Here is a 25,412-nt window from a genome sequence, read left to right as displayed (position 1 = left end):
GTGTGTGTGTGTGTGTGTGTGTGTGTGTGTGTGTGTGTGTGTGTTGGAGGTGTGATCTGAAAGAATATATCTCCCTCCGTAGCTCCTTCCTTCACTCCTGCTTTCTGGCTGTCATGATGTGAGCAGCTTTCCCCCGCCATATTCTTCTACCATCCTCCTTCAAACTGTGAAGATGAGTGTCAGGTATTGTGTTCCAGTGACAAGAAAGTGACTAAGACATAGGGCAACCTTTTTTAGTCATTTCTTCATGTCCACATGTACTCTTCTTCACCTCCTGTGAAACCCTGAGCTATTTGATGATTTCTCTCCCTGGAACTTATCTTCATCCAAACCATCAAAGAAGTGTGAAGGAGTAAACAAATGCTCTGCAAAGTCCATCACCACTATTGGTTTTTACTTGGGAGGATGCGTGAGAGAAGACTGACACAGTTTCTGGCTGCCAAGAAAAGTCCTTCTATCAAGTTGTCCTAAAATGAGTTTGATTTTCTAGATTCACTCTGACTTCATCATCAGCTTTAAGATGATGTATAAGGGTCATGTAAACATCCAATTTGGTAATCAATGAATTCTTAATTTTCCAAAATTAAGAGAATCAATAACAGACTAATTTATGCAGTAAGAATCCCCACAATAACATGAGACTCCATTAAATTATTCTTTTGTGTATTCTTTAGCTGCCACTTTATAACAGTGTAGATTAACAGTCTTCAGATTTCTGCCTTAGGACCCCTGTGGTTCTCAGGACCCTTTCAGGAGTCTCCAAACCCCTTCAGGCATTCTCAAGATCAGAACTGTTTTCATCATACTGGTTTGCCTTCTCCACTTTCATTCTGTTATGAATGTACAGGAGTATTTTCCAAAAGCCACACGAAGCTGAGCATGGTGGTGCACACCTGTAATCCTAGCACTCGGAAGGCTGAGGCAGAAGGATCACTGTGAGTTCGAGATCAGCCTGGACTACACAGTGAGTTCAGGTCAGTCTCAACTACATAGTGAGACCCTGTCCCAAAAAAACAAAAAAAACAAAGAAACAAACAAAAACAAAAGCCACATGATATGTGATGATACCATTTCTGGAGGGAATTAATGGAAGGTAAACACATGTATGGTTATGCTTTCTAGAATTTTCAAAGGTAGGAATGTGCATTTTCAGAGATTAACTCATTATCTCTTACTAATTCTATGTTCTTCATAGGTGGCTTCATTTATGCTGTGCTTTGTAACCTCATTATCATCCAGTAAATCATATTTGACATCCTAAAGTGTGGAAACTCAACATGATCCCAACAATGAATGTAACTGTACTGTATCCCTAAAATGTACCAATAAACTCAATAAAATTTTAAAAAAAGAAGTAATGTATGTCTTTGTATTAGACAAAAATATTTTTTCTAAATTTAAAAATTTGATCTGAAATGTATTTTTTAAGAATTTGATAATTATAAAATAAATCATAGCTTATTTACAATATATATTTCTTATGTCTCATGATGGCTTATTGGCTGAAAAGGGGAAGATTTGAAGATTAACTTTATCTGGGGCTGCAACAGCTACAACGAAAGGTGCTGAAGAGAAGATGCCAGGTCTAGGGGTGCTCTGACTCCTCAAAGAAAGGGTGGAAAGCACAGGGCTCAACTCTAAATAAGAAACAAAAGTAGGGTGCAAGTTGGTATCATTTCCTTGAATTTATAGAGGTTTTTAATCTACCTTCTTATCTTATAACGCTTTGCATAACATTATAGTGCCCGTGAACTTACAGCATCACGTTTTAAGGCCAATTACCAGGATTTTTTAAAAAAGCAATACAAAATTTAAACGTGGATATGTTTTTGAAATCTAAGTGTTGCTTGTTAGAGTTTTGAAAATAGGAATGAAAAAGTCCTGGAAACAGCTTACAGGATAAGTCTCGGAGGTGCCCTGGCTGAGGAAGCACAAACCGCAGTTGAAAGGCCAATAAAGCTTTGTTTAGTTCATATTGCTGAGAGCCTGCTGAATAAAAAAGTCAGTAAAAAAGAAACTGCCATCACTTTCCAATAACAGAGCAACTTGTCTTTTCTGTAATTAAGGATTTATGGAGATCTACTCTACTCTTGTAATTAACAATTTAGTTGCTACCATAAAACCCGAGCTAAAAACCTCACCCGCAGAATTGCGCTTTCATCTTAAAATGAACAAATCTAAAGAATGACTAGACTTAATTATATTTGTCTGGTGTCGGTACAAATTGTTGAAGATCTTTATTTTTATGATTGCTTATCAACAATCACAAGCGTTACTAGAGTATCCAGAGTGTAGAAGATGTTTTTGGAATGCCATGGTTTACTGCACAACAAAAGTGTTAACATTTGCACTGATGGTATAAAAGTCATAGCGAGTATTCTACTGTAAATCAAGGCAATGTCACAGAGCTGCACTGCTTGCCACTGCCACAGACAGCTCAAAAAGAAGAAAGCTGACTCTATTTGAGTATATCCTGATGAAATTTAGATGAAGCTGAATCTATTGATTAAATTTTAACAAAGGCTAATATAGTCTGGATAATCCAATACTAACTATAACATGAACCAATAAACTCTTGATTGATATATGAGCATGTTTTCTGGGTTAACTTAATATTCTATGTCACATGACATGGGAAATACACATAGGCCCTTCTGCTGTATCCAAGAGGGATTGTCTGCAGTGAGGTACGTGTGCTACTGCAGTGTAAGGGGTATCGGCTGCTTGTTTCCAGGGTTTCCATTTTTGCATGAAATACCAACAGTTAGTCTACAGTTACTAAAGCTTGACTTTTGAGCAGATCTCTCCTCACAAATAAACAAAATGAGCCTATCATTTTAAGCAAACACCCAGCATTATTTTTGACCAATAATAAACTTTGGCAGTAGAATTTTGGAAAACATATCTACCACAATGGGTCTCAGAGTGCACTTTTCTGATGAGATTTGTAGTGAAATTAATGAAGCCAATTTTAAATATAGTATAAAGGAATGTATGAACATTTGAAAGAAATGTACAAATCAGTGAACTAGTATTTCCCATGTGACAAATGTACAACGTTACAAAATCACTCAAAAGTAAAATTTAAAGAGCATGACAGAGCAATGGGTTAATGTTTTGTTTGGTTTCAGGGATTGAACTCAGGTCCTTGTGCTTGCAAATCAGGCAGCAGCACCACTAAGCCAAATCCCCAGCCCTGGGTTAATGTAATAGAATGTGATGAGTTCATTGGCATGACTTCAGATTCTGCATGGTACCTGATCTTTAAAAACCCATCACTTGCCAAGTCGTGGCGAAGTATCATGGAGAAAAACCTACCTCCTCAGGTTATTAAAATACTCGCCCATTTTCCAACTACATTATCTGTGTGAGGCCAGATTTTATTCATATATTTCAACCAAAACAACATATTGCAACAGATTGAATGCAGAAGCAGATATGAAAATCCAGCTGTCTTCTGTTAAACCACACATTAAAGAGATTCACAAAATTATAAAAACAATGCCACTCTTCCCAATGATTTTTACAGCATTTTCCATTAAAAACAAATGAAAAATTTAAAAAGTATTCTTTCATTGGTTCATTAAAAAATACCATTTCATATTAATATAAATGGATAGAATTGGTAGATTGCTAATAAATGCTCAACACCTTTTTGGGAGAGAAAAAGCTATGATTTACAGCATTTAACATTTTTCGTAGTATAATATTCTCACTCTGGTTGATTTTTAAATCACAATGAGAAGTCAATAGGCTCACAAATTTCTTGATATAATCCATACAATCCTCATATACGAAAGCTTTTTAGGGTCTTCAATATTTTTTGAGAGTGGAATGGGGTCTTCAAAAGAAAAAGAAAAAAAAAACTGAGTCATTGGTATAAATCTTATATAGCCAATTTATTTTTATCTTTACAAGGAGATCACCAAAATGCAGAAATTTTTAGCTTAGTGCACTGACAATATAACCAATTTGCAAACATTTATCTATTTTCTAAAGCAAAATCATGTTATAATGTTAACAGAAGTTTAGCTTATTATCTAATAATGGAACATATCACTCATAGTCTTGCCTATGAAAGATTTGAGTGAAGTGTGGATTTAACACAAACGGTTTGAATAGACATAACTACTTTCTACAATTGCATTTTTAGGAAACTGTTCCTTTATATGCACAGTGCTTTCCCCAGATTCTAAGAAATAAATATAAGCAGTTTCAAAATTAGAAGAAGAAGAGGGAGGAGGGAAACTCAGCCCACTACAGTTAGAATTCGCAAATATTTTCTTTATGAAACCATGCATCTGCTCACAGTTAGTTGCAGAGTGTGACTAACATTTTCTACCAAAGCTTGTGCCGTGTCATTTCCCTTTGCTGAGGCTGTGTGTGTTAATTAAAATTAATTACACATGCCAGTAAATAGTTTTCCTCTGAATGCAGGAAACTGAAGCAGAATAATGTAATTTATATGCAAGATATGTAGTTCAAACTTTCATAATATTTTCTTTCAACAGGAATATTCACTAAGTTTACTCTTTACGGACAAGTCAGTTCTACTCTAAGACAGCTAAAGAAAAATAAAAAAATGTATTACACTCATCATAAAAACCCTGATTGGTGATTGATATTTTTTAAAAGTGAGGTTTAAAATTAATGTTCTAGAGAATAGGATTTGGGTTAGCTTAATGATCTTCATATAGCCTTATAAATCCCAGTGTTTCTTAAAGGCATTTTTCCTTTTTCAAACTCAAGAAATTCTAGGCAATATTATTGCCTTAATAATGTCAGAATAGTGTAAGGTAACACCGGGAGTAATGGAAAACATTGTGTCTGCCAGAGTGCCATGGGTACATTATTCAACTGCAACTGGATTTAAATAGCAACAGATTTGAAGAATAAAATAACCCTCTAACTTTTTCTATTTATCTTACTATTTGATGTCATTCTTTTTTTTTTCAATGTGCAAACTTTTTTATAATATCCTATAGGTCATCTCTAAAAACCTGATTATTCTAGTAGTCAGTAAAATACGTACTTAGTTTTCCTTATTTTTGTTCTTGGGAGGCCTCTTGGACTGCCAAAGAAATTTGGGTGTCTAGAAATTTCTTTCAGGCTAGACCCAGCTAGGGAAATTTTTCACAACCCTGCCTATTAATTTTTTTCTTTTTTGGGGGGGGCAGGTACTGGGGATTGAACTCGGGTCCTTGTGCTTGCAAGGCAGGCCACCGAACCGCTGAGCTAAATCCCCGGGCCCCTGCCTAATAATTTCTTAAGAGCTCTTCTCCCCAGCTTGTTGATTGCAGTGCATGAGCCTTTGGCTTGTTCTCCCCTGGCTTGGGCTATCAAAAAACCAGCACCACACTGCCTAAAAGGAAGGTATACCGCAGAATCGCTTTAATTCTATCCTTACCATAAATAACCAGAAATAAACTCATTTTTTAAACTAAAAGCCTGAGACAAACTAGTTAATATCTTGAATCAGTTTTTTACTATAGCCAATTAGTTTTCAAAAAGAAAAGTCAAATTTTTAACAAAGACAAGCAACATACTTCTATTAATAAACAGCCATGTTTAAAGATATTGGATCAAAACACTCTTTTAAAGTGGAACAATGATCAGTCAGACTTTTGCAACTTAGCCACTACAGTGTCTCATTTAAAGACTATTTTAGAACTGGTCATATATTTTGCTGTAATATGTTTGCAACTGGTGATTGCTCCCCTATCATTAATGAACAGCAGCTGGGCTGTTTTATGGTTCCCAAATGGAGGCACACTTCAGTCCCAAGCCACAGTGTTTATCTGAAGAGGGTAGTGGGGGAGGGGACTGCCCATCAGCAAATAGTTGTTCCGGGAAATAGGTGCGGAGAGGGCAATGTGTTCTGAAATCCTAGAAGAAAAGTAAACTTACTGTGAAGGACATAATTTCTTTTTGTTCTTGAACTTTACACAGCAGTGTTGGACTCATTCATCAACACGGTCTTTGGACGAAAACCTCCTGAACATTAATGCCTTGAACACTTTGACCAAAATCCCCGCTGGCACTACTAATAGCTTTAGATACAACTCTAGTTTAAATCCTTGGGAAGAAAGAAACTGAATCTGAGTGGCTGATTCTATTCTACAAATCCTTTTATTTGAAATACAGAAAGGCTTGTGAGAACAATGCTTAATTCCCCTAGAAAAATGGATATGGCCTATGCACAGGTGTTTTAAGCATGAAGAATTGTTGCAAAGTCTTTTATGTCATTTAAAAAAGTTGAAAAGCACAAACTTGGTATCCCACCCCCCTCGGAAAAGGCAGAAACAGTCATCCAAGTAGAACATCATACTCCTATTTCATTTCAGAGTTTAATTTGAAAACCAATAAGAGAAGAATTTAAATTGATTGCTTCAAGCCACAGGCATTTCATACTCAAGCAATTATGTTGCCTTTCATGAGAATTTATCGTAGCTATGAAATCAATTGTCACAGACTCAGTTCACAAAAATTTCACCAAATCATATTTGATTTCTGTCTTGGTATAGTTGGTGTATCAAATAAATCACATGGGCCGATCATTTTGGTTCTCCAATCCATCTCCAGGTTCCCCATTGAAAACATTGTCCCCCTTCTCTCTGGTGTACCTAGAATTTCCTAATGATGCTACTTCACAACCAGAGAGATGCTCACCAAGGGGAAAGATGCAGTAGCAAAAAAATGGGAAACTATTGTACTACACAGGATCAGAGCCATATGACAGCAAATATGTTTGCAGCAGAGACTGGAACAAAGAAAGAGAGCAGACACAAAAACAGAAAAAGTCCAGTTCAAAGATGTGGGTTTAACAGTTTTTAAGATACCAAATGTTCTTTTATCAACTTGCTAAATAAATACTCTTAACCAACTCCTCAGTAAGGAGAAACACAGGATTTCTCTTTCAAGATTTACAGACGGAAATAAACATCACTGTCCTATTGTGAACTCACCATCAATAACTGCAAAAATCCTTAAATCTCTGTCTGAACCATGGAAACTTAATAGTTCTAACAGAACATAGGAGAATGAAAACCTAGGAACAGAGAAATAAAAACCCTATCTTCTGGCTCTCCTTTTCCTTAACTTTTAAAAGTTCTATGAACAAATAGGAAATCTGAAATTGGTTAGTACTTTGCTAGAGACAAACAAGTGAAGATTTAGAACACTTTGTATAGATATGTACATGGCATTTTTGAATAATAGAAAAAAATATGAGAACAAATTGAGAAAATTTATAATAAAATGATACTGTTTTCTTTAGTAGACAGTGTCTTAGAGCTCTGTTCCATTTAATTCAAACAATATCCATTTATATAGTTTGTATGCAATTGGAAATTCTCAACTTCTTTTTAAATGAAAATTTCCTTTTGTCTTCAAACTATTTACTCTAAATTTTAATCTCTATTTCCATTTCCAGCCCCCTTGGATCTAAGGTACTAGGCTTCTAGAATTATCTGGAGAACAATATTTTATTAACAATTGGCATTATGTTTATCTTCTCCAAAAACAGAGGGGGAAAATATAGCCTCCACCCATTCATTCTCATGATACTGAGTTTCCCAATCACTGAGAAATAGGTTAGGCTCTCAGGATAAAGCAACAAACAAGACAAGCAGCCTGTCCTTCATAGAAAGTAGCCTAGCAGTAGAGACAAATATTAAATTCATAATTACATCTTAGTTAATTGAACCTATTTTTTTAAAACCAGAAGGAAGTACAAGTTGTTAAAATGTCTACCTACATAATCCACCCCATTTCATAAATTGTTTAAGTATTTCTAACAGGGACACTACTGACACCTGGTTATTATCAGTTACTTGCGTTTTCCTTTGAATATCAGATATCAGATGGCCTCATACATAAGGGAAAGAGAGAGAGAGAGAGAGAGGGAATAAAGACTGGTGAAAACCAAACCTTTATGTCATACACCAAGGTACAGGAAGTGTACAAAGTACTGCACAGGTCAAAAGGGAGGACAAAGAGTTGCTACCCTCAAACTGATTTACTTTTTTTCTTCCACCAGGAAGTCAAGGACACCACTCTTTCCTGGATAGATGACTCATCTGTACTCCCTGGGAAAAAGTAGAGTAATGTACATAACTTCATTGCTCAGTGCAGGCTGGGAAACTATTTACTGACTAAAACTTCATATGACACAGAAAAGTCTTGAATCAGAGTTCTCTGAAGATAAACAATTCCCAGCTAGAAGTAATTTCTTAAAAATTGTTTCAACAACCGTGGGATAAAAATAAAGTATTTTTTTCAGGTGTCTTGCTTATGTTCCATACAGAGGCTTTATTGCGCTGTTTCTTACACAATATTTTACTTCCTAGTCCAGAATACAGTGTGCTTTTACCTACTGAAATGCCTATAAATACGAGCTCCTACCTTCCCTATTTATAGAAAAGTCATTGCTTCCTTTTTAATATAGATTTGACACTCAGCCACATTCATGTGAGACGTGATTTTTTTATACAAGGTGGTGTACATCACCTTTTGCCCAGCATACTTGTTTAATTACAAACTGTCAAATAACTTGAACTTTGAGAATGTCTTCATATAGAAACAAAGCCATAAAAGAACATGTAAGAAAAGCCTGACTCCAATTCGTCTCTAGCAAACAAGTGGGAAAATGTGCCGCTCAACGATGAGAATGAAGAGCCATTCTTTCTAGAATACCTAGAAGTCTGTACTAACTATCTCATGGCATTATCTGACATTTACTGAGTGTCGGCAATGTGCCGGGGACTAAGTGGAGTAGTGAAACATCCTAGAATCATTTTCTATAGGGAAAGGGGAGGAGGTGAATTGGAACAGTTGGTCACGTTGATAAACCATATCCCACTCTGAAGCTACCCAGCAGCGTCAAAGGAAGAATGACTTATTTTAAAAGAAAACAAAGCTTGACAACCGCAAGGAGTGCTTAGAAAATACCATGTGGCTGCCCTAGAAACCCCCTGGATAGAGACAGATCTCTGCTGGCTGCCAGGGCTGACATACCTGGGACCAAATGGGCCTTAGCATGACCTTCAAACCGAAGGCCTGCCTGGGGAGAGCACAGACCAGCACAGTGAGGCCATTATCGAGACATTCCACCACAGCAAACAAAATCAAGTGGAACAAAAACCTGGGTGAACATTCCAATCCTTGGTTTAGACCATTCCACAAAGAAATTTAGGAATCTTTTAACTCAGATTTAACCTTTCTAACTTACAGTGATACAATGGATATGAGAATAAAGTATTGCAACAGATAGGGTTGGTTTCCCTAGGCATCTAAGATGCCAAGTCTGAAAGGCCCAGAGAGGGCCCCAGGATGCATATTCTTACCTTTAGCCTACTTAAGCAGGGTGTGAAATTCGCTCTCTTCAACCAGTGAAGTAAGTCATTGCAGCTAGCAACACATCCTTCCATTTATACAAATCTTAGCATTGTAACACAGTTTAGGATGGCTCAAAAAAATCTAGTCACCAGACTCATAAAGATCACGTTAATTCACCAGGACACTGAAGGCTTTTTTGAAAAGGATGTTAAACATATCAATTCCCAACATACCTGATAATGGATAGCCACAGAGTAACTTTTAAACTTTATAGTGGAAAGCTGAAATACGAACTGGATGAGCTCTGAAGAATAACACTGTGATACAACCAGCAATGCCTCAAGCAGTTTTTGAGGAACTGCAGCAGGAGTACTGGTCAGTTCCATGCAGGGCTTTAAAAATGAACCTAAAAGCATTCCATGGAAATTTGTAAGACCTGACAGCAAACTTAAATGCCTGCTTAAGAAGTTTAAAACCTCTTCACTGCTGCTGTCTTGGGAGCAATTCCGATTAAAGCCATAAGTTGAATTCCTATTAATTTCCCACAGTTAATGTTTAAATTTTGGTATCAGAAGCAGCCCTGGATCTGAAGACATTAGACTTGGGTTCCAGTTCTGGCTTTGCTATGGGGAAGGTATTTAACTGTTACAAATGTTAGTTCCTTAACATGTAAGGAAAGGCGGACAAACAAGATGATCTCTATGGTTTCAGAAAACCTACAAAGGCCATATTTTACACCTATTTTGGTGCCGACTCTGATGTGTACTCCAGACCTTTTAACCCAAGTTACTTCATTGCACATGGGTCTGTTGAGTGAAAAAATAAAGTGATCCAACACATTGTCATGGAAGACAGGGATGAAAACTGCAAAGCAATAGAGCCATTTAGAAAATCTTCTGAACTAATCAAGGATAAATACATCTAAAGGCAAGGAAGGAAACTATTTTCCTAAAAAACCTCAGAAACAATTTAGTGAAAAGAACATTATTTAAGAACAGGTCACAGAATTATGCTACGCATAAGAGCTTTAGATACATGCATGGTTTACCCTCTTGCAGAGTATTAAAATAAGTAAACTTACATAATTAAATTCAGTTCAATAAACTCCATGGAAAAACAAAACAAAACAAAAACAGTGTTTTCATTCTAGTGCTCACTTTACCATTGAAATCAGCTTCTCATCCAAGATGACACTATTTGCTTTGATCAAAACTACTCCCCTTTTGGGATCTTCGTTTCTGTTTCCTCCATATCAGTCCATGCCTTCACTCAGTGAGAGTCACCTGCTGCAATGCTAATTTTATGCCTGTGGCTGAATCCCCCTGCTCCCTGCCATTTCAGTGCTTAAGTACTAGAATGAACCACACTGCCAAGTAATGAGGTTAAATGCTACCTTACCTAGTATAACCCAATTATTTCACATAAGGGATTCTCTTCTTCTTTCATCTCTTCTCTAATTTCTTCTATTTTCTGTGTTAAGGTCAGTGGAAAATGGACTTAAAATGCTCCCTGGTGATTGAAAATGTCATCAAATTGAGATAAAATATTTTATCTAATTTACAGTGCTAATATTGACCTGCAAGACTGATGAAGAAATGCTTATGAGATACTTTGCCATTGATAACAGAATAATTATTTGTTGACAGAATAAACAGGAGAATAGGAGGAAGATCATTCCTTATAACTGGGTTGTAAAACCTCCATGTCTAAAAACATTCTGAACCCCAGGTCGGTCTTTCAGTTCATATTGTCACAGTCCTTACCCCTCGCATAAATCAAAAGCATAGTTTTATATTCCTATGATCTAATGGTAATGAAAGGTCACCTCATCGCTATTGAGTCCAAAATGAACAATTCAAAAATTTCTTCCTAGAAGATATCTAGAATTTTAAAAAAAAACATTATTTTAAACACCTAAGCTCTTTCCAGAATGAAAAAAGTACCTGATACTTCCCTCCCCCACTAAAAACATTAAGAGAAAAGATATCTTTTGTCATTTCTGCTGTGCTCTGGTATCAGTCACAGTCACCATAAGGCTTGGATTTTAGTGTTCATAAAAGAACAAGAAACAAAACCTTGGAATGTATGTGAAAGCTGGTTATATCTTTAGGGCAAAGGCAAAAAAAAGGACTGAAAAAGAACCCATCCACTAGCAAAGAAAAATGATTGCCAAGTTCATCTTGCCCAGGTCAAAGTATAAAGAATGTATTACCGAACTGGAAATAGTACAAAAAATATAATAAACCCACAGTGAAGCACAAAGGGACACTATACACACACACACACACACACACACACACACTACATGTAGGTATACTATAAGAGGAATATATATATATCACAGGGAGGATGGGATAAAATGTCTAGTATATGTCTACTAGGAATTTTAGAAGAGAAACAAAAAAGGACAGAAAGGAGACAAAAGTCAAAATGTTTATAATTTATGAAAATCATGAATCCTCAGGATTAGGAAACACAATGAATCCCAAGTAGGATACATAAATCAACGCATACACACACACGTACACGCACACACACACACACACACATATGCTGAAACTTAAGAATACCAAAGAAAAATAATACCTTAAAATAAATCTCTGAGCAAATATGCATTATCTACAAAAGTAATAACAATTAGGCCAATGGCTAACTTCTAAAAAGCCAGGATGTAGAGAAATAATGCTATCAACATGATGAGATAAAAATTATTTTATACTTTACAAAATAGCTGTGCTTTAATACCCAGCTAAAGAACTACTCAAAAATGAGAGGCAGCATAAAAGCATTTTCAGAAAAACAAACGCCAATCAGAATTATAACCACGCAGTAACCATGAAGGACATCTCTAAAGATATACTTTAGTGCAAAGAAAATGATCCAAAATAAAATATGGACTGCAAGAAGAAAAAATGAATGAAGAAATTAGTAATCATGCCAGTAAATCTATATAACTGTTGCTCATATGAATTAATTATAATATTGACTAAAATGGTGAAAACAAGTATGGAATTCAAACACTGACAATAACATGAAAATCAGGAGGTGTTTATCAGAATTCAGGTGTCTTAGGTCATTTGGGGATGAGCAGAAAGGCTAACATCCAGCTTTTAGTCAAATAAGAATGTCAAAACACCAAGAAATCGAAAGAATAAAAAATGAAGTTTATAACTTCAAAGCTACTGAAAAATAACCCTAATTAAAGGAAAAGAAGGTGGGGCAAAAGCAAGAATAGAAAAGGATGAGCTGGGGATTTAGCTCAGTGGTTCCGCCATCTGCCTTGCAAGCGCAAGGTCCCAAGTTTGATCCCTCGTACCAAAAACAACAACAACAAAGACAAGGTAAAGAATAAAGTATGATGCTCAAATTAAATTTAAATAAACAAGCAATAATAAAACATTTAAATGGGCTAAGCTGACTAATTAAAAGAAAAAGATCTCACATCAGTTGAAAAATAAACACATCCAGGAGAGAAAGCAGCCCTGGGCCGGAGGAAGGATCCACCTGCATGTAGGAGAACAGATCCACGCCCGAGGGGCGGGGCCCCAGGCCCACACAGAGAGCTGACCCCAGCACCTCCCTGCCCAGTGTGAGGGAGCCGACCAACCGGGAGAGAAGCAGTGCAGGGCAGCAGAGGCAAAGACTAATCAGCTCACACCTAGAATACGTAAAGGATTCAAAAAAAAATTAGACCTCTTCCAAAAATAAGAGACCCAGTCAAAACATGGGCAGGAGAAATGGGTAGATACTTCGCAGAAGGACACATGGTCAATCATAGGTGGAAAACGCTCAACATCAGTGGCCATTAAAGAAGTGCAAATTAACACGGATTCCATCTTACCCACAGAAGAATGACCATCCAGAATCAGATAATAACAAGCTCTGAGAGACTGCAGGGAAACAGGAACACTTTTACACTTTTGGTGGGAATGTAAACTCCTACAACCATTATGGAAATCAATATGCAGATTCTTCAAAAAACTGCAACAATACATTCCATTTGACCCAGATATTCCCCTCCTAGGTATGCACATAATATCACTGTAATATAATATCTCTGATAAGAACCACTGCCATGTTTATAGCAGTACGATTCACAATAGCTAAATATTACAAGGGGCCAATAGTCCATCAACAGATAAATGGATAGAGAAAATGTGGTATTTACATGCCATGGAGTACGACTCTGCCATAAAGAAAGATAATCTTGAATCTTTTGTAGAAAAACAAATGCCCTTTGACACCACAATGTTAAGTGAAATCAGACACACAAGCTTAAATATCTTCCATATGAAAAACCTAGAGTAAAAATAAAGAGCAAAATAAAAGACAGATAATAGGATGTAGGGAGGCAGATCTTTCTTAAAGGGGAAGGGGATCAAGAGGCAGAGAGAAAGGAGAGGTAAGGGATGAAAAGCAAGGAATTGAGATGTATTTTGCACCTGTATACAAGGAATGTAAATATTACCCACTGTAAAAAGGTAAAGAAAGAGGCAAGAGGGTTTCACAGGTGGGTGCAAGTGAGGAAGGACAGGGAAAGGGGATGAACAAAAGGAACTGATGTGTTATGTACCTCATCCAATTTACTACAAGGAATATAAACATTATGAGCTACATACCTGTATTAATAAAATAGACAGTATTTAAAAATCTAAAATCTAAATCCAACCAAATGCTGCTATCATGGAAACAATCAAAGAAAGGTTGATGACAAAAGGAATAAAAAAATATACTGAGAAAATATTAAGCAGAAGACAGGTAGATGAAATGAATTCAATAAGAATAGTGTTGTCACAAAATCATTTTTATAAAGTCACCAAATATTATAAATTTGTAAGAATATAAAATCATAGATTTGCCTCAAAATCCATAGGGCAAAAATGGATAGAGTTAGAATAGTCGCGCTCATAATCATCAAAAAGTGAGCTTTTCAACGCTCCTCTGATAAGGATTCTTTATGATTTTTTTTGTTTCCCTGCCCATGTGCCTCTCTAGAATGTTACAATACTTAATCGTTTGTCTCTATCATTCACAGATGTATTTTAACTACTAAACAGTTTATCCGAGTGTCACTCGGGCAGTGTGTTTGTTTCCGGAACGTACTGCCCTATCCCAAGAGTTTCCCGGTCAGGTGTCATTTCAACCAGTCATCATTTTTTCACGAGACAACACCTCTATTTGTTTTATATTGACTATTATTATATTGACTAAATTTGTTCCTTTCTTATTTAGAATATTGTATTTGCCTTTGATGTTTGTTTCTAGCAAAATCTCATAATAAGTTCTGGTTCTTTTCTCTTACTAATTCATGTTCATTTTATTTGTGAAAAGTAACCTATAATTTTGTGCTACAATCTATAAAAACTCTTCTCATGAGTACATTAGATACAAATTTTATACTTCTCCAGAACTCAATGGTACTCTTTTATAATATAAAATGGAGATCTTTGGGACACTGAAACTGAACAGAAAGGAAGTGCTGAAAGATCTCAAAAAGAAAAAGCTGAAAAAGGGAGAAATGTTAGCATAACAGAGAGCAAAAGTTTGTGTTATGAAAAGGGAAGACAAAAAAGACATCTCCTTATTGTCAGCTATTCCTAATATAGAAATGATAGAACTTGAAAGAAGAACTGGACTAAAAAAATTCCAATAGTGGCCAACGGTTATAATAATTCTGTGGGTGGCATTGACAGAATTGATTAACATCTAACAAGCCACCCTGTAATCAAAAAGTGAGGAAAAAATATGATTAGCAAACATTTACACACCTTCTGGGCCAAACAATATGGAACTTGTTTGTTCTTTATTCAAAACAAGGGGGTTCAAAAAATCATTTACAATTTAGATTAAGTCTAATAGACCAAATAATTGAAAAATACAGAATACCAAAATGCCAACCAGGATGGCCATCATGGACACCTTCACCATTACGTTTAGTGGGCAGACATTTTATTGAAATTCCACCTCTCACAGAAAAAAAAGGAAAGGCTAACAACAGTGTCTGTGTTGTTCAAAACAAGATGATAATGCAAAAGAATTAGGAACGAGACTAGATATTACTGCCTGGATTGTAACGTTTCAGTGTGTATTGAATGTTTTAAGGTATACCATACACAGAAAAATTATTTAATACATTTGATGAAATTATCATTTTTATATTTCCTGCTATATTATTGTATAAAAGTTAACAAAAAATATAGAATTTTTAGTAAATGTTGTATTTAAATAATTGGGCTCGTACATGGTTAAGTACTTAATTGTTAAATGTTTGACATAATCAAGATAAAAAAGTAACAATAGCCAGAGATTTGGCTCAGTGGTTTTACCGCCTGCCTCACAAGCACAAGGGCCCCAGTTTGATCCCTGGAACAACAACAACAACAACAACAACAACAACAAAAGTAACAACAGAGATTGGATAATATGATTATCGAGTACTGTGTAACCAAACACACTCTCATGGAACCTGAACTCTCAAATAAGTAAATGTACATTCTTCTCAGAAGCATTTGAAATATTTATGAAAACTCAGCATGTACTCAGTCATACTCTCTGAGCACAATACAATTAAATTAGAAAGAAGCAACAGCAAAATAATAAAATTTTATGCACTACTAAATGTAAAACATACTTCTAAGTAACTGAAAGAAAAAAATGAAGATTAGGAGACAGAATAGAATGGTAATGAAAATATTAACATTGCAAAGTTGTGGTAAACAGTTAAAGACTGCCTAAAAGCAAAACTATAGGTTTACATGCATATATAAGCAAAAGAATAAAAATTGATGACCTAAATTAAAGAATTAGAAAAATACCAAAAAATAAACACAAAGAATTAATGTAAAGAAGGAAATAATGACAAGAACAGGTATTATTGAAATAGAAACCAGGATCAAAATGTCAAAGCCATTTCTGGCAACAGTGATTACAAAAGTAAAAGATAATACTAAAAATAAAAAATGATGCATCAGAAAATTTTAAAAACAAAAATATTAAGAAATACTTGATACTAGTATATTTTAAAACAAATAAAATGAACAACTTTCTAGAAAAAATAGAACTTATCCAAATTGACTCATGGAAAAAACAGAAAATCTGAACAGATCTTTAATCTCCAAACATTAAATCACTTGTTGAAAGCTTAGTTTACAAACAAAACAAAACCTTCCAGACCAGATTATCTTGCTGGTGATTTCCACCAAACATTCACTTGACAGTTAGTCCTTATTTTCTACCCAATATTCAGTCAAAAAGATTTACTATCACATCAATTTATGAAGGTAACAGAAGCTGGTATTAATACCAGACAGAGAGAGTATCCCCCAAAAGAAGCTTTTATGGGCCAGTTGCTATTATGAACATTGACCAACAACAACAAAAACCATCCTAAGCTTAAACCAGGAATGCATAATCAGTAACATTACATCACAACTAGCTTGAATCCCAGTGGATCAAGGATGCTTTCATGTTAGAAAGTCTATCAGTGTACTTCACCCCATGAACAGATTAAAGAATAAAGATCAGTCTTTTAGTCGCAGGTGTCGATCAAACTCAACACCCGTTCATGATTTGAAAAATGAAACCAGAAACATTAGTAACCAGGATCACACAGAAGCTTCTTCGCCTGGTACCAGCTATGTGTTTAAAAGTATTCAACCATAAAATTTTTAAAAATAATTCTTCTTAAAGTTGTAAACAGACTGATACCATGGGTATTCAGTGTTGCACTGGGGAACCTAGACAACACAGACATAATGTAAATGAATCAAGATTTCAAAGGAAAGAAAATGTCAAATGTGCTGTAAGGACATCTCCATGAGCTCACCGAGAAGGGGGTGAAGAGGTGAATGCCTTTTCAGAGCCCTAGGATTCCAGAATATTTAGTTTTCTTATGTTACTCTTTATTAAATCTACAGTTGTATTTCATCCCGAAAAATGCTCCCCCACCATCTTACCTTCACATTGTACCACACCATTTGTAGAACCTGAACCTCAGGTTGACTGAGGATTCAATCTGGTTTGAGTTCCTGTTTGGCAGTCTCCTGTCTCAGCCTACACTGGGGCAAAACTTTAGAATCTCTTAATTCCCCGCTACTGTGATGAAACCATGTAAACAGTACCAGGTTTGGCTGTAAATGGCAGAATCATTACTACTTGAAGAAGCTTTTCTTATTCTTTATCATTTTCAGTGGGTTTTTTTTCTTGCAAGCTACTTTCAAATAATACTGAGTTTTCTAAAATTCCCACTTCAGCATTTGGTAGAGGAGAAGTATTTCATTTCCTTTCTCCTTGATTCTTTAAATGGCTTGCTTTTGTGGTTTTTATGAGTATTTTTGCATTATGAGTCATTCTGAGCAACTGACTGGGAATGTAGAAAGAAGTTGTCTTCCTTTGCTGTTTTGATTAACTGTGTGATTGACCTTGGGCCCATCGTTGAACCTAATCAAGTAATTTCATCCACTGCTAAATAAAGATAAAACACAGCCTGGAATCATGGGTTAAAATTACACCCCGCTACCTAATGACTCACTCTCTTAATAACTTTAAAAAATTAGGTTTTTCCTGCAACATGTTCGCTTGGGAAACAATTGCTTTTATTACTTTTGCCCACTTGTAGTCCACTGACACCTCTATCCCATACCTTATTACTGTTCCGCCTTGCTTATTTAACTTTTTTGATAGTTTTAATGGGCGATCATGGTATTCCATCATGATCAGCCAAAGATAAACTTTTGATATCGTACATGACCAAAAGAAAAGGGGATCTACCTCAAGAAATGAGTAGAAGAAGTCCTGATTCAAGTTCCAGCTCCCCCAGGTACTAGTACCGTGATCTCAAGAAAGTCAGTGAACTTCTCTGAGACTACACTTTCTCATTTATTAACTGGCAACCACAGCACTGCGCCTTTGTATTCATTTTTATTAGTGCATGTCTGCAGTACATATGCTCACACTCCTCTTGTGAGTTGGTGCATGCACATAACACATCCTAATCCCTTTTCCATCCCCTTTCCTCTCTTCCTTCCATCTCTTGATTCCCTCTCCCTTTGAGAAGGATCAATCTCCCTACTTCCTAGGAGCTCTCTTTTATTTTGCTCTTTGCTTTTATTCTGGGTTTCTCATAAGAGAAACCGCATGATAGTTAAGCTTGTGTGGTTTGTTTCACTTAACATTATGGTGTCAGGGGGCATCCATTTTTCTACAAATAATTCATTTTCTTTATTGCCGAGTAGTACTCCACTGTGTGCAAATACCACATGTTCTTTATCCATTCATAGGATGGACATATTGGCCCCATCCAAGACTTAGCTATTATCATTGTACCTTTTTAACCCTCGTGGGAAGTTGTTATAAAAATCAAAAGCAATTAATGTGGATGCTACTTTGAGAAACTTAAGTTTGCAGTATTTTTATTCACCTCAACTGAATATTTCCATTCTCTGAATTAAGTCATAACCTGAAGACAGATGCTGTTACAACTCTGGAAATCATTGTGTAACGTATACATGTGTAGGCAAGGATGAGGACACCTTTATGGCAATAAAATGTAGCTTTAAGAATAGGTGCAGCATGACTTCGGTGCCTGCTAGGAAACGAGGAAATTAATTAGATCTTTACTATTTTGCTTTAGTCTTTTGAAGCCATAACCCGTGGTGGAGGTTAAAAAATACAAAATAAATGAAAGCAAAACCGAAGAGCTGCCAAAATTCAGGATGTAAACAAGGAACTACTAGCAAGTCTGATCTCTGAGTCGTGTAGAAATTCAAAGAAAAAATATGCATACAGAGGTGCTTCAATTTCTTACCTTTGCTCTGTGTTAAAGAGTGCAAATATGTGCTTGCTAGACATGAAGCTCTTTTCCACATCCCGAACTTTGAGGTTGTCCAAGGGAAGCATGTATTTCTTTTCTTTTTCCTATTATAAGACAGAAAGAGAGGACTTTGAGATCTTGAAACATGCCAACCGCAATACATCACCAGAGTTGGCTAACACTGGATTATACTGTCTTGATACCAACAAACACTGTTTTGCTACCAGGCATAAAAATTACCTTATATAGGAGACTCCAGTGATTCTCAATACAAGAGCTGGAAACATGGGGGTGGGAGAGGGAAATATAGAAGAAGGGCTCAGAGATGGAGAAAACACACGGTCCTCTCTCCTTTCTCCCTCGTGTAGGTCCCCTCAGATGTTTTTAAATGTTAGTTTGATATTAAGAATTTAGCCATCTGTTAATATTTAACAAAAATGTTCTGGTTCTAATTCAATGAGAAATGCCAGATGGATTGCATTTCGTGTTTTATTTGCAGCCTAAGCGGTTTTGATAGCCAGTGTTGGCAGGGGAATGGAGGCACAAGGACCCCAGTATAAAACACCCCCCACGGACTGTGATAAAGCACAGAAAATACTGCCCTGTTTGGGTCAAGAATATAGGTCTAGAAAAATTGTCACTCCATACATTTCATAGCATTATTCAGCTCTTCAGGGGGAAAAGAGTCCACTAGAAGCACACCAGTATTAACTAGAACAAGTTCTCTCTTAGAACTAACAATTCTTCAGGATGAATATGGATGTGGGGGAGGTAAGGTCTGCAACTGGGACTAAAGCAGCATTAGTAAAACACATTGAATGCCACAGGATCACTGGAAACTTTTACTTTTAGGAACTGGCCCAGGGGCAATATCATCATATGTATCATTACCTACCAACCAGTATAACAGGAGCAAGCCAAAGACTCTGCTAACAAACCCAGAAAACAACTACTAACGGGGGCATGTTAGTGAGGCACTTATGAAACAGTGGTCCTCTGGATGGGAAAGAGCAGGGTCAGAGGAGAGCATGGGGAACAACTATTAATGCCTGTGGGAAGCATGTGCACTACACAAATATGTCTAACATGAGCTTTGTTGATCCCAGAGCACACAGACCACCTCTCTGAGAATTTGTTGCTAAGGCTCGGTAGCATGGAACCGAACTCCTCTGTGCTTCCAAGCCAGCTGTGTGGGTACTTGTTGTACTGCAGGGACTGTCACTGGCCTGGTGATTTCTCAGTCCTGAGTTAGTCAGGGAAAAGTCAGGCAGAGCACACTGGGTTAGCAAAAAGGTGTCATTCTATGAAAATAAGGCAGAGTAAAACAGATTACTTCCTCCCAGCTGGAGAAAAGTGATGGGAGAACAAAATGGCTGTGCTGGCAGTCTTAAGAAAAGGAACAGAACAAGCACAGGGAAAACACGAGAAGGCAAAACACAGTAAGAAGATTCCAATGTTTCCTGTCAAATGTTAATAATTTACTCATAAGTGCATGCTAACTAGCAAATATGTAATTCAAGTAAATGAAGTAACACAGTTAAATTCAACTTACTCAAAAACATTTACTCGTCGATCTATTTTAGGACAGAATTCTAAGAGGCCAGATTCTAGATTGAATGAAAACCTATCCAATACATAATCAAATGAAAATGCTCGAGACCCAGGGAATATTTTTTATTGGAAGCTTTTCAATGCCCTAAATTTAAGCAGCTGGGTTTTCTTCATGCACCATCCTATTCAACCTTTTGAAAGGATGGATTTGCCTTTTAATGGGAAATCTGCATTTCATTGTAAAGATGGAACACAATGTTCTTGGCTTATTTTCTATAGAAGTAGCCTTAATTTTGTACTGCATTCTTCAGCACATACTGAAGACTGAAAAATCCAGCAAGTTTATGTCAGATATTACACCCGGGAGGGAAACGTACATATGCAGACAGGGGAACATGAAAAATACAGTGTTCATTTCCCGGGTACTCAATGCCACTTATCCAAGGTTTTCGAGGACACATTGCTAAATTATTTCATAATCCCAAATGTTTATGACTGACCAAGAAAGGAGAAAAGGTATAATTACAGAAGTCAAAGAATTAAAATGAAGCAGTAGCAACTCCAAGCAATGAAACGATGTATCGTGGAGGTTTTTAAAAACCATGGTGGTTTTGAAAAAGAATGATGTGCTAAAAAATACTTGAATCTGAAATAGCTAAAATTTAACATGGACCAGAAAGGAGGAAGTACATAGAGAATTACAATTTCCAAAATCCAAGGAGTCAGCATTAGCTTTATTAAGAAATTTACTCAATAATCTTTGTTAGTCTTCTAAATAGTGTAATGTAAGAATGTGCTGTGCAGTATGGCAGTTACCAGCCACACACAGCTACTGGGTGCCTAAAATGTAGCTAAGGGGGGGTGGGTGCATATAAAATATGCACTAGATTTCAAAGATTTAGTATGAAAAACTGAATGTAAGCCATTTCTGTGATACTTTTCATATTGATTATATATTGACATTATAGTATTTTGAATGTTTTAGGGTAAAAAGTACTGTTAAACATTATTTTAAATTGTATTTTTATTCTTTTGAAGGAGGCTCCTATTCAATGTCAAATGATGTTACGGCTTATGTTAAATTTCTCTTGATGGCACTGAGCCACATGCACTTATAATCTCTTTTCTTCTTCTCATCTGTCCAAACCATTTTCCCTTCTGCCTTTCCTGTTTGTTATTGGAGTACCCTTTATTCTTTCAGTCACTCAGCTGGAAACCTCACCATTTCTGATGTATTGTCTTTCTTCGCCTTCTTTATTCCATCAGGATTATGTTGTGCTATGTCTGAAGCTCTTTCATATCTCTCCTTGTTTAATACACTCCCATCTCATTATTCCTGGTCCATGGCACCTCACAAGCATGTCACCATAAATGGACTCCTATTTAAGTCTCTTTCCTTCTGATTTCTCTAAGCTCACCAGGGAAGGAAATTTTAAAACACAATTCTGTCAAATCCATTACAGTCTTCAAAACTTTCAGCAGCTTCCCATTTTTCAAGGAAGAAAATCTACCAAAACAGTTAATGTGACATTTAAAAACACAAATTAGTCCAACTGTCATTTGTCAATATCTTCCTTACTCTTTCATAAGAAGTCTCCATTTCTACCAAATTCACCTTGGCCAACATTCTTTACCCAACCTGAGTTACCCCTTCAACTCCCCCAATCACAACAAAGTTTTCTGGAGTCCAGAGAAAGCTCTACTTTCTGTACAAAAAGTTTTCCTTAGCTTATAACTCTTTGTCTATCTCTCTGTCATCACCCTCATCTCTCTTCTTTCAATTTATACAATAGGCATTACTTATTTTATCCATTTTAAATTAGTTTATCTTATTTGATATTGCCTCATTTTATAAATGCATTTACACTCTAAACTTCATATGAAAGTGACTCAGTCAGAACTCAGAATACTCAGTCAATTCCATTATTCAAGAAGGTTATACATACAAAGAAAAAAACAGAAAATATTTTTGCAGTAAACAATAAAAAAGGATATATTTAAACATCTGACTAGATACTTTGGAGGAAGTATATATAAAATTTTACAGAAATATTTTTATGTGGAGATTTAAAAAAGAGCATCTGTGTATATTCTGAGCCTCAGAGACTACTGTCATGGATTTGGTGCCAGCCTTTTCTTCACAATTAAACATAGCACCTCTTCTGTGCTCAACTCAGGGGGATTGCCAGATTACTTGTGTGGGAGGCAGTGAGGACCACAGAGATTTTGTTCAAAGAGAAAGGGAACATAAAAGACCTAGTATTTTTTCTTTGCAGTAATTTGGCAAGAAGAAATAGGAGAAATAAAACAGGTAAACAAACAATGTGTGAGAGTGGCCTGAGATAGGTGAGATCAAAATTATGGTGAATGCTTAAATTTTTAAAAGTATTTATTACAGTAAAAGAAGCCTTGCATTTTTTCGTACATTTACTTGATGCTTTTATTTCTTTGTCTGAGAAATGTCTGTTCATTTCATATGCCCATTTTTAAATCAAATCTTTATATTTGGGAGGGCTGATTATTTTGAGTTCTTTATATATTTTAGATAATAGTCCTTTGAATAGCAGCTGGTAAAAATTTTTTCCCACATTGTAGGTTGTCTTTTAGTCCTGCTGATGGTTTCTTTTGCAGTGCAGAAGCTTTTTAATGAGATCCCAGTTGTTGATTCTTTCTGCTAGTTCCCATGCTACTGAGTATTTGTTCATAAAGTCTTTTCCTATGCCAATGTCTTCCAGAGTTCTGCCTAACTTATCTTCCAGCAATTTTAGTGACTCTTTTTTAGTATTTAGATCTTTAATCCACTTGGATTTTAGTTTAGTGCATGGTGAAAGATAAGGGTCTCATTTAATCTTTGGCAGGTTGAGGTACAGTTTTTCCAACACCCTTTATTAAAGAGGCTATCTTTCCTCCAGTGAGAATGGTTGGCTCCTTTATCAAAGATGAGGTAGCTGAGTTCCACATCACTGGTCATTCGAGAGATGCAGATAAAAACAACACTGAGATTCCACCTTACTCCACAAAGAATGGCTACTATCAAGATATCAACCAATAACAAATGTTGGTGGGGTTGTGGGAAAGGAACCTTCTCCATTGTTGGTGGGAGTGCAGACTGGTGCAACCACTATGGAAATCAATATGGAGATACCTCAAAGAACTAGGATTAGAGGTTCCACTTGATCCAGCCATCCCTCTGCTGGGTATCTTTCCAAAAGAATTAAAAGAATCATATCACAGTGATATATGAGCACCTGTGTTTATAGTGGCACAGTTTGTAATGGCTAAAACTTGGAAACAGCCTATTTGCCCATCAGTTTGAGGATGGAAAAAAGATGTGGTTTTTCTATAAAATGGAATACTATTCAGCCATAAAGAATGAGAAATTAGATTCATTCATAGGAAAACGGATACATTTTTAATAAGTCATACATGTGTAAATATTAAATAGTTTCTCTGGTGTGAAAAACTATAATGGTACATGAGATCCCCATGGCATAATTGACAATGTGAAATAGGAAGAAAAGGGCTAAAGGTATAGAGAAAGTGGGAGGGGTAGGGGAATGGAAATAAGGGAAAAGAAATAAATGAGAAAATGAAAAAATGGAAATAAAGTATTTATAAATAGGGAAGGGAGGCAGGGGTGAAGGGTGGGCAGGGATAAGGGGAAAAAATGAGAAGCAAAACCTGTTATGTAAAGGTATAAGATCCCAATGATGAATGTAACTGTACCGTATACCTAAAATGTACCAATAAACTCAATGAGAAAAAAAAGAAGCTTTACAATTAATTTCCCCTAAAAATAACTCCCCTTGTTCTGAAGCCACTTATGCTATCATTCGTGTCCTGATCTGGAAGTCCTCTTTCATGAATGTCTTTAGTTGCACTGTCATGGATATCTCCATGTCCTGAATTGATCCAAAATATTTACTTTTCAAGGTCGTTCTAACTTTGGGAAAGAGCCAGGAGTGTCGTGGTGCCAGTTTCTGTAAGTAAGGTGGATGAGGACACACTGTAATATTACAAGCATACCTTTCCATTAGCATCCGGTAGCAGCATTCACTGTAGTTTTTTAATCACACCTCAAAAAGATATACACAAGAAGGCTTCCAGAACTGCTTCGGAAAGTGACCAGAACAGTGGGGTAAATGTGTTTGAAGTGAGGGGAAAGTATCTTGAGGGGTTATGGCAATTGTCTTTTAGCCTAGAATAGACTTTATACAAAAATGAAGCACATAATGCATTTTCTCAATCTTCATTAAGGGAATGATGAAGAGGATCAGAGCAAGAATCAAGGCGAGGGGAGGCAGGGTTATGAGACGCCCACAGTAAGTGTTTGTGGACCGTGAAAGGAAGCAAGAGTCGATGAGAGATAGATCAATGCCCAGTGATGGCTTCTAGCTGGCAGAGTACATTGAATATAATACAGTTATTGGAAGGAGCTACAGTGGGTCTGAGCAGAGGACTGGGTGTGTGGAGGAATAACTCCTCTGTGGGGAAAGGATGGGGAAATCGCTCACTTCCGATTTTAAGAGAATTTCATAATTTGGGGAATATCTCAGTGACCATGCTTGATGATATATTGAATAATTTGATTTGTTCATATCATTCATACTTAAAAGACAACAAAAATTTCAAGGATACGACCAGTTCTTCATTCTATATATTATAGTGTTAGTGTAGTGTTCAGCATAAAAATTTATACAGTATATACATATAT

General features: G+C 36.2%; 1 protein-coding gene across 7 annotated transcripts in view; it reads right to left on the bottom strand.

The window, feature by feature from the left end:
• Window positions 1–25,412, bottom strand: part of Dnm3 (dynamin 3) — a 531,047-nt gene that overhangs the window by 143,317 nt on the left and 362,318 nt on the right. For all 7 annotated transcript variants that reach the window (XM_010635626.2, XM_033762088.1, XM_033762089.1 and 4 more), the window contains one exon: window positions 19,142–19,251. In XM_010635626.2, coding sequence (XP_010633928.1) covers window positions 19,142–19,251 — 110 coding nt within the window. The remainder of the gene's footprint in view (window positions 1–19,141; window positions 19,252–25,412) is intronic.

Source organism: Fukomys damarensis, unplaced genomic scaffold (genome assembly GCF_012274545.1).
Source record: "Fukomys damarensis isolate Sample0158 unplaced genomic scaffold, DMR_v1.0_HiC HiC_scaffold_11, whole genome shotgun sequence".
Classification (NCBI taxonomy): domain Eukaryota; kingdom Metazoa; phylum Chordata; class Mammalia; order Rodentia; family Bathyergidae; genus Fukomys; species Fukomys damarensis.
Note: the sequence above shows the minus strand (reverse complement) of the source record. Positions and strands in the feature narration are given on the sequence as shown.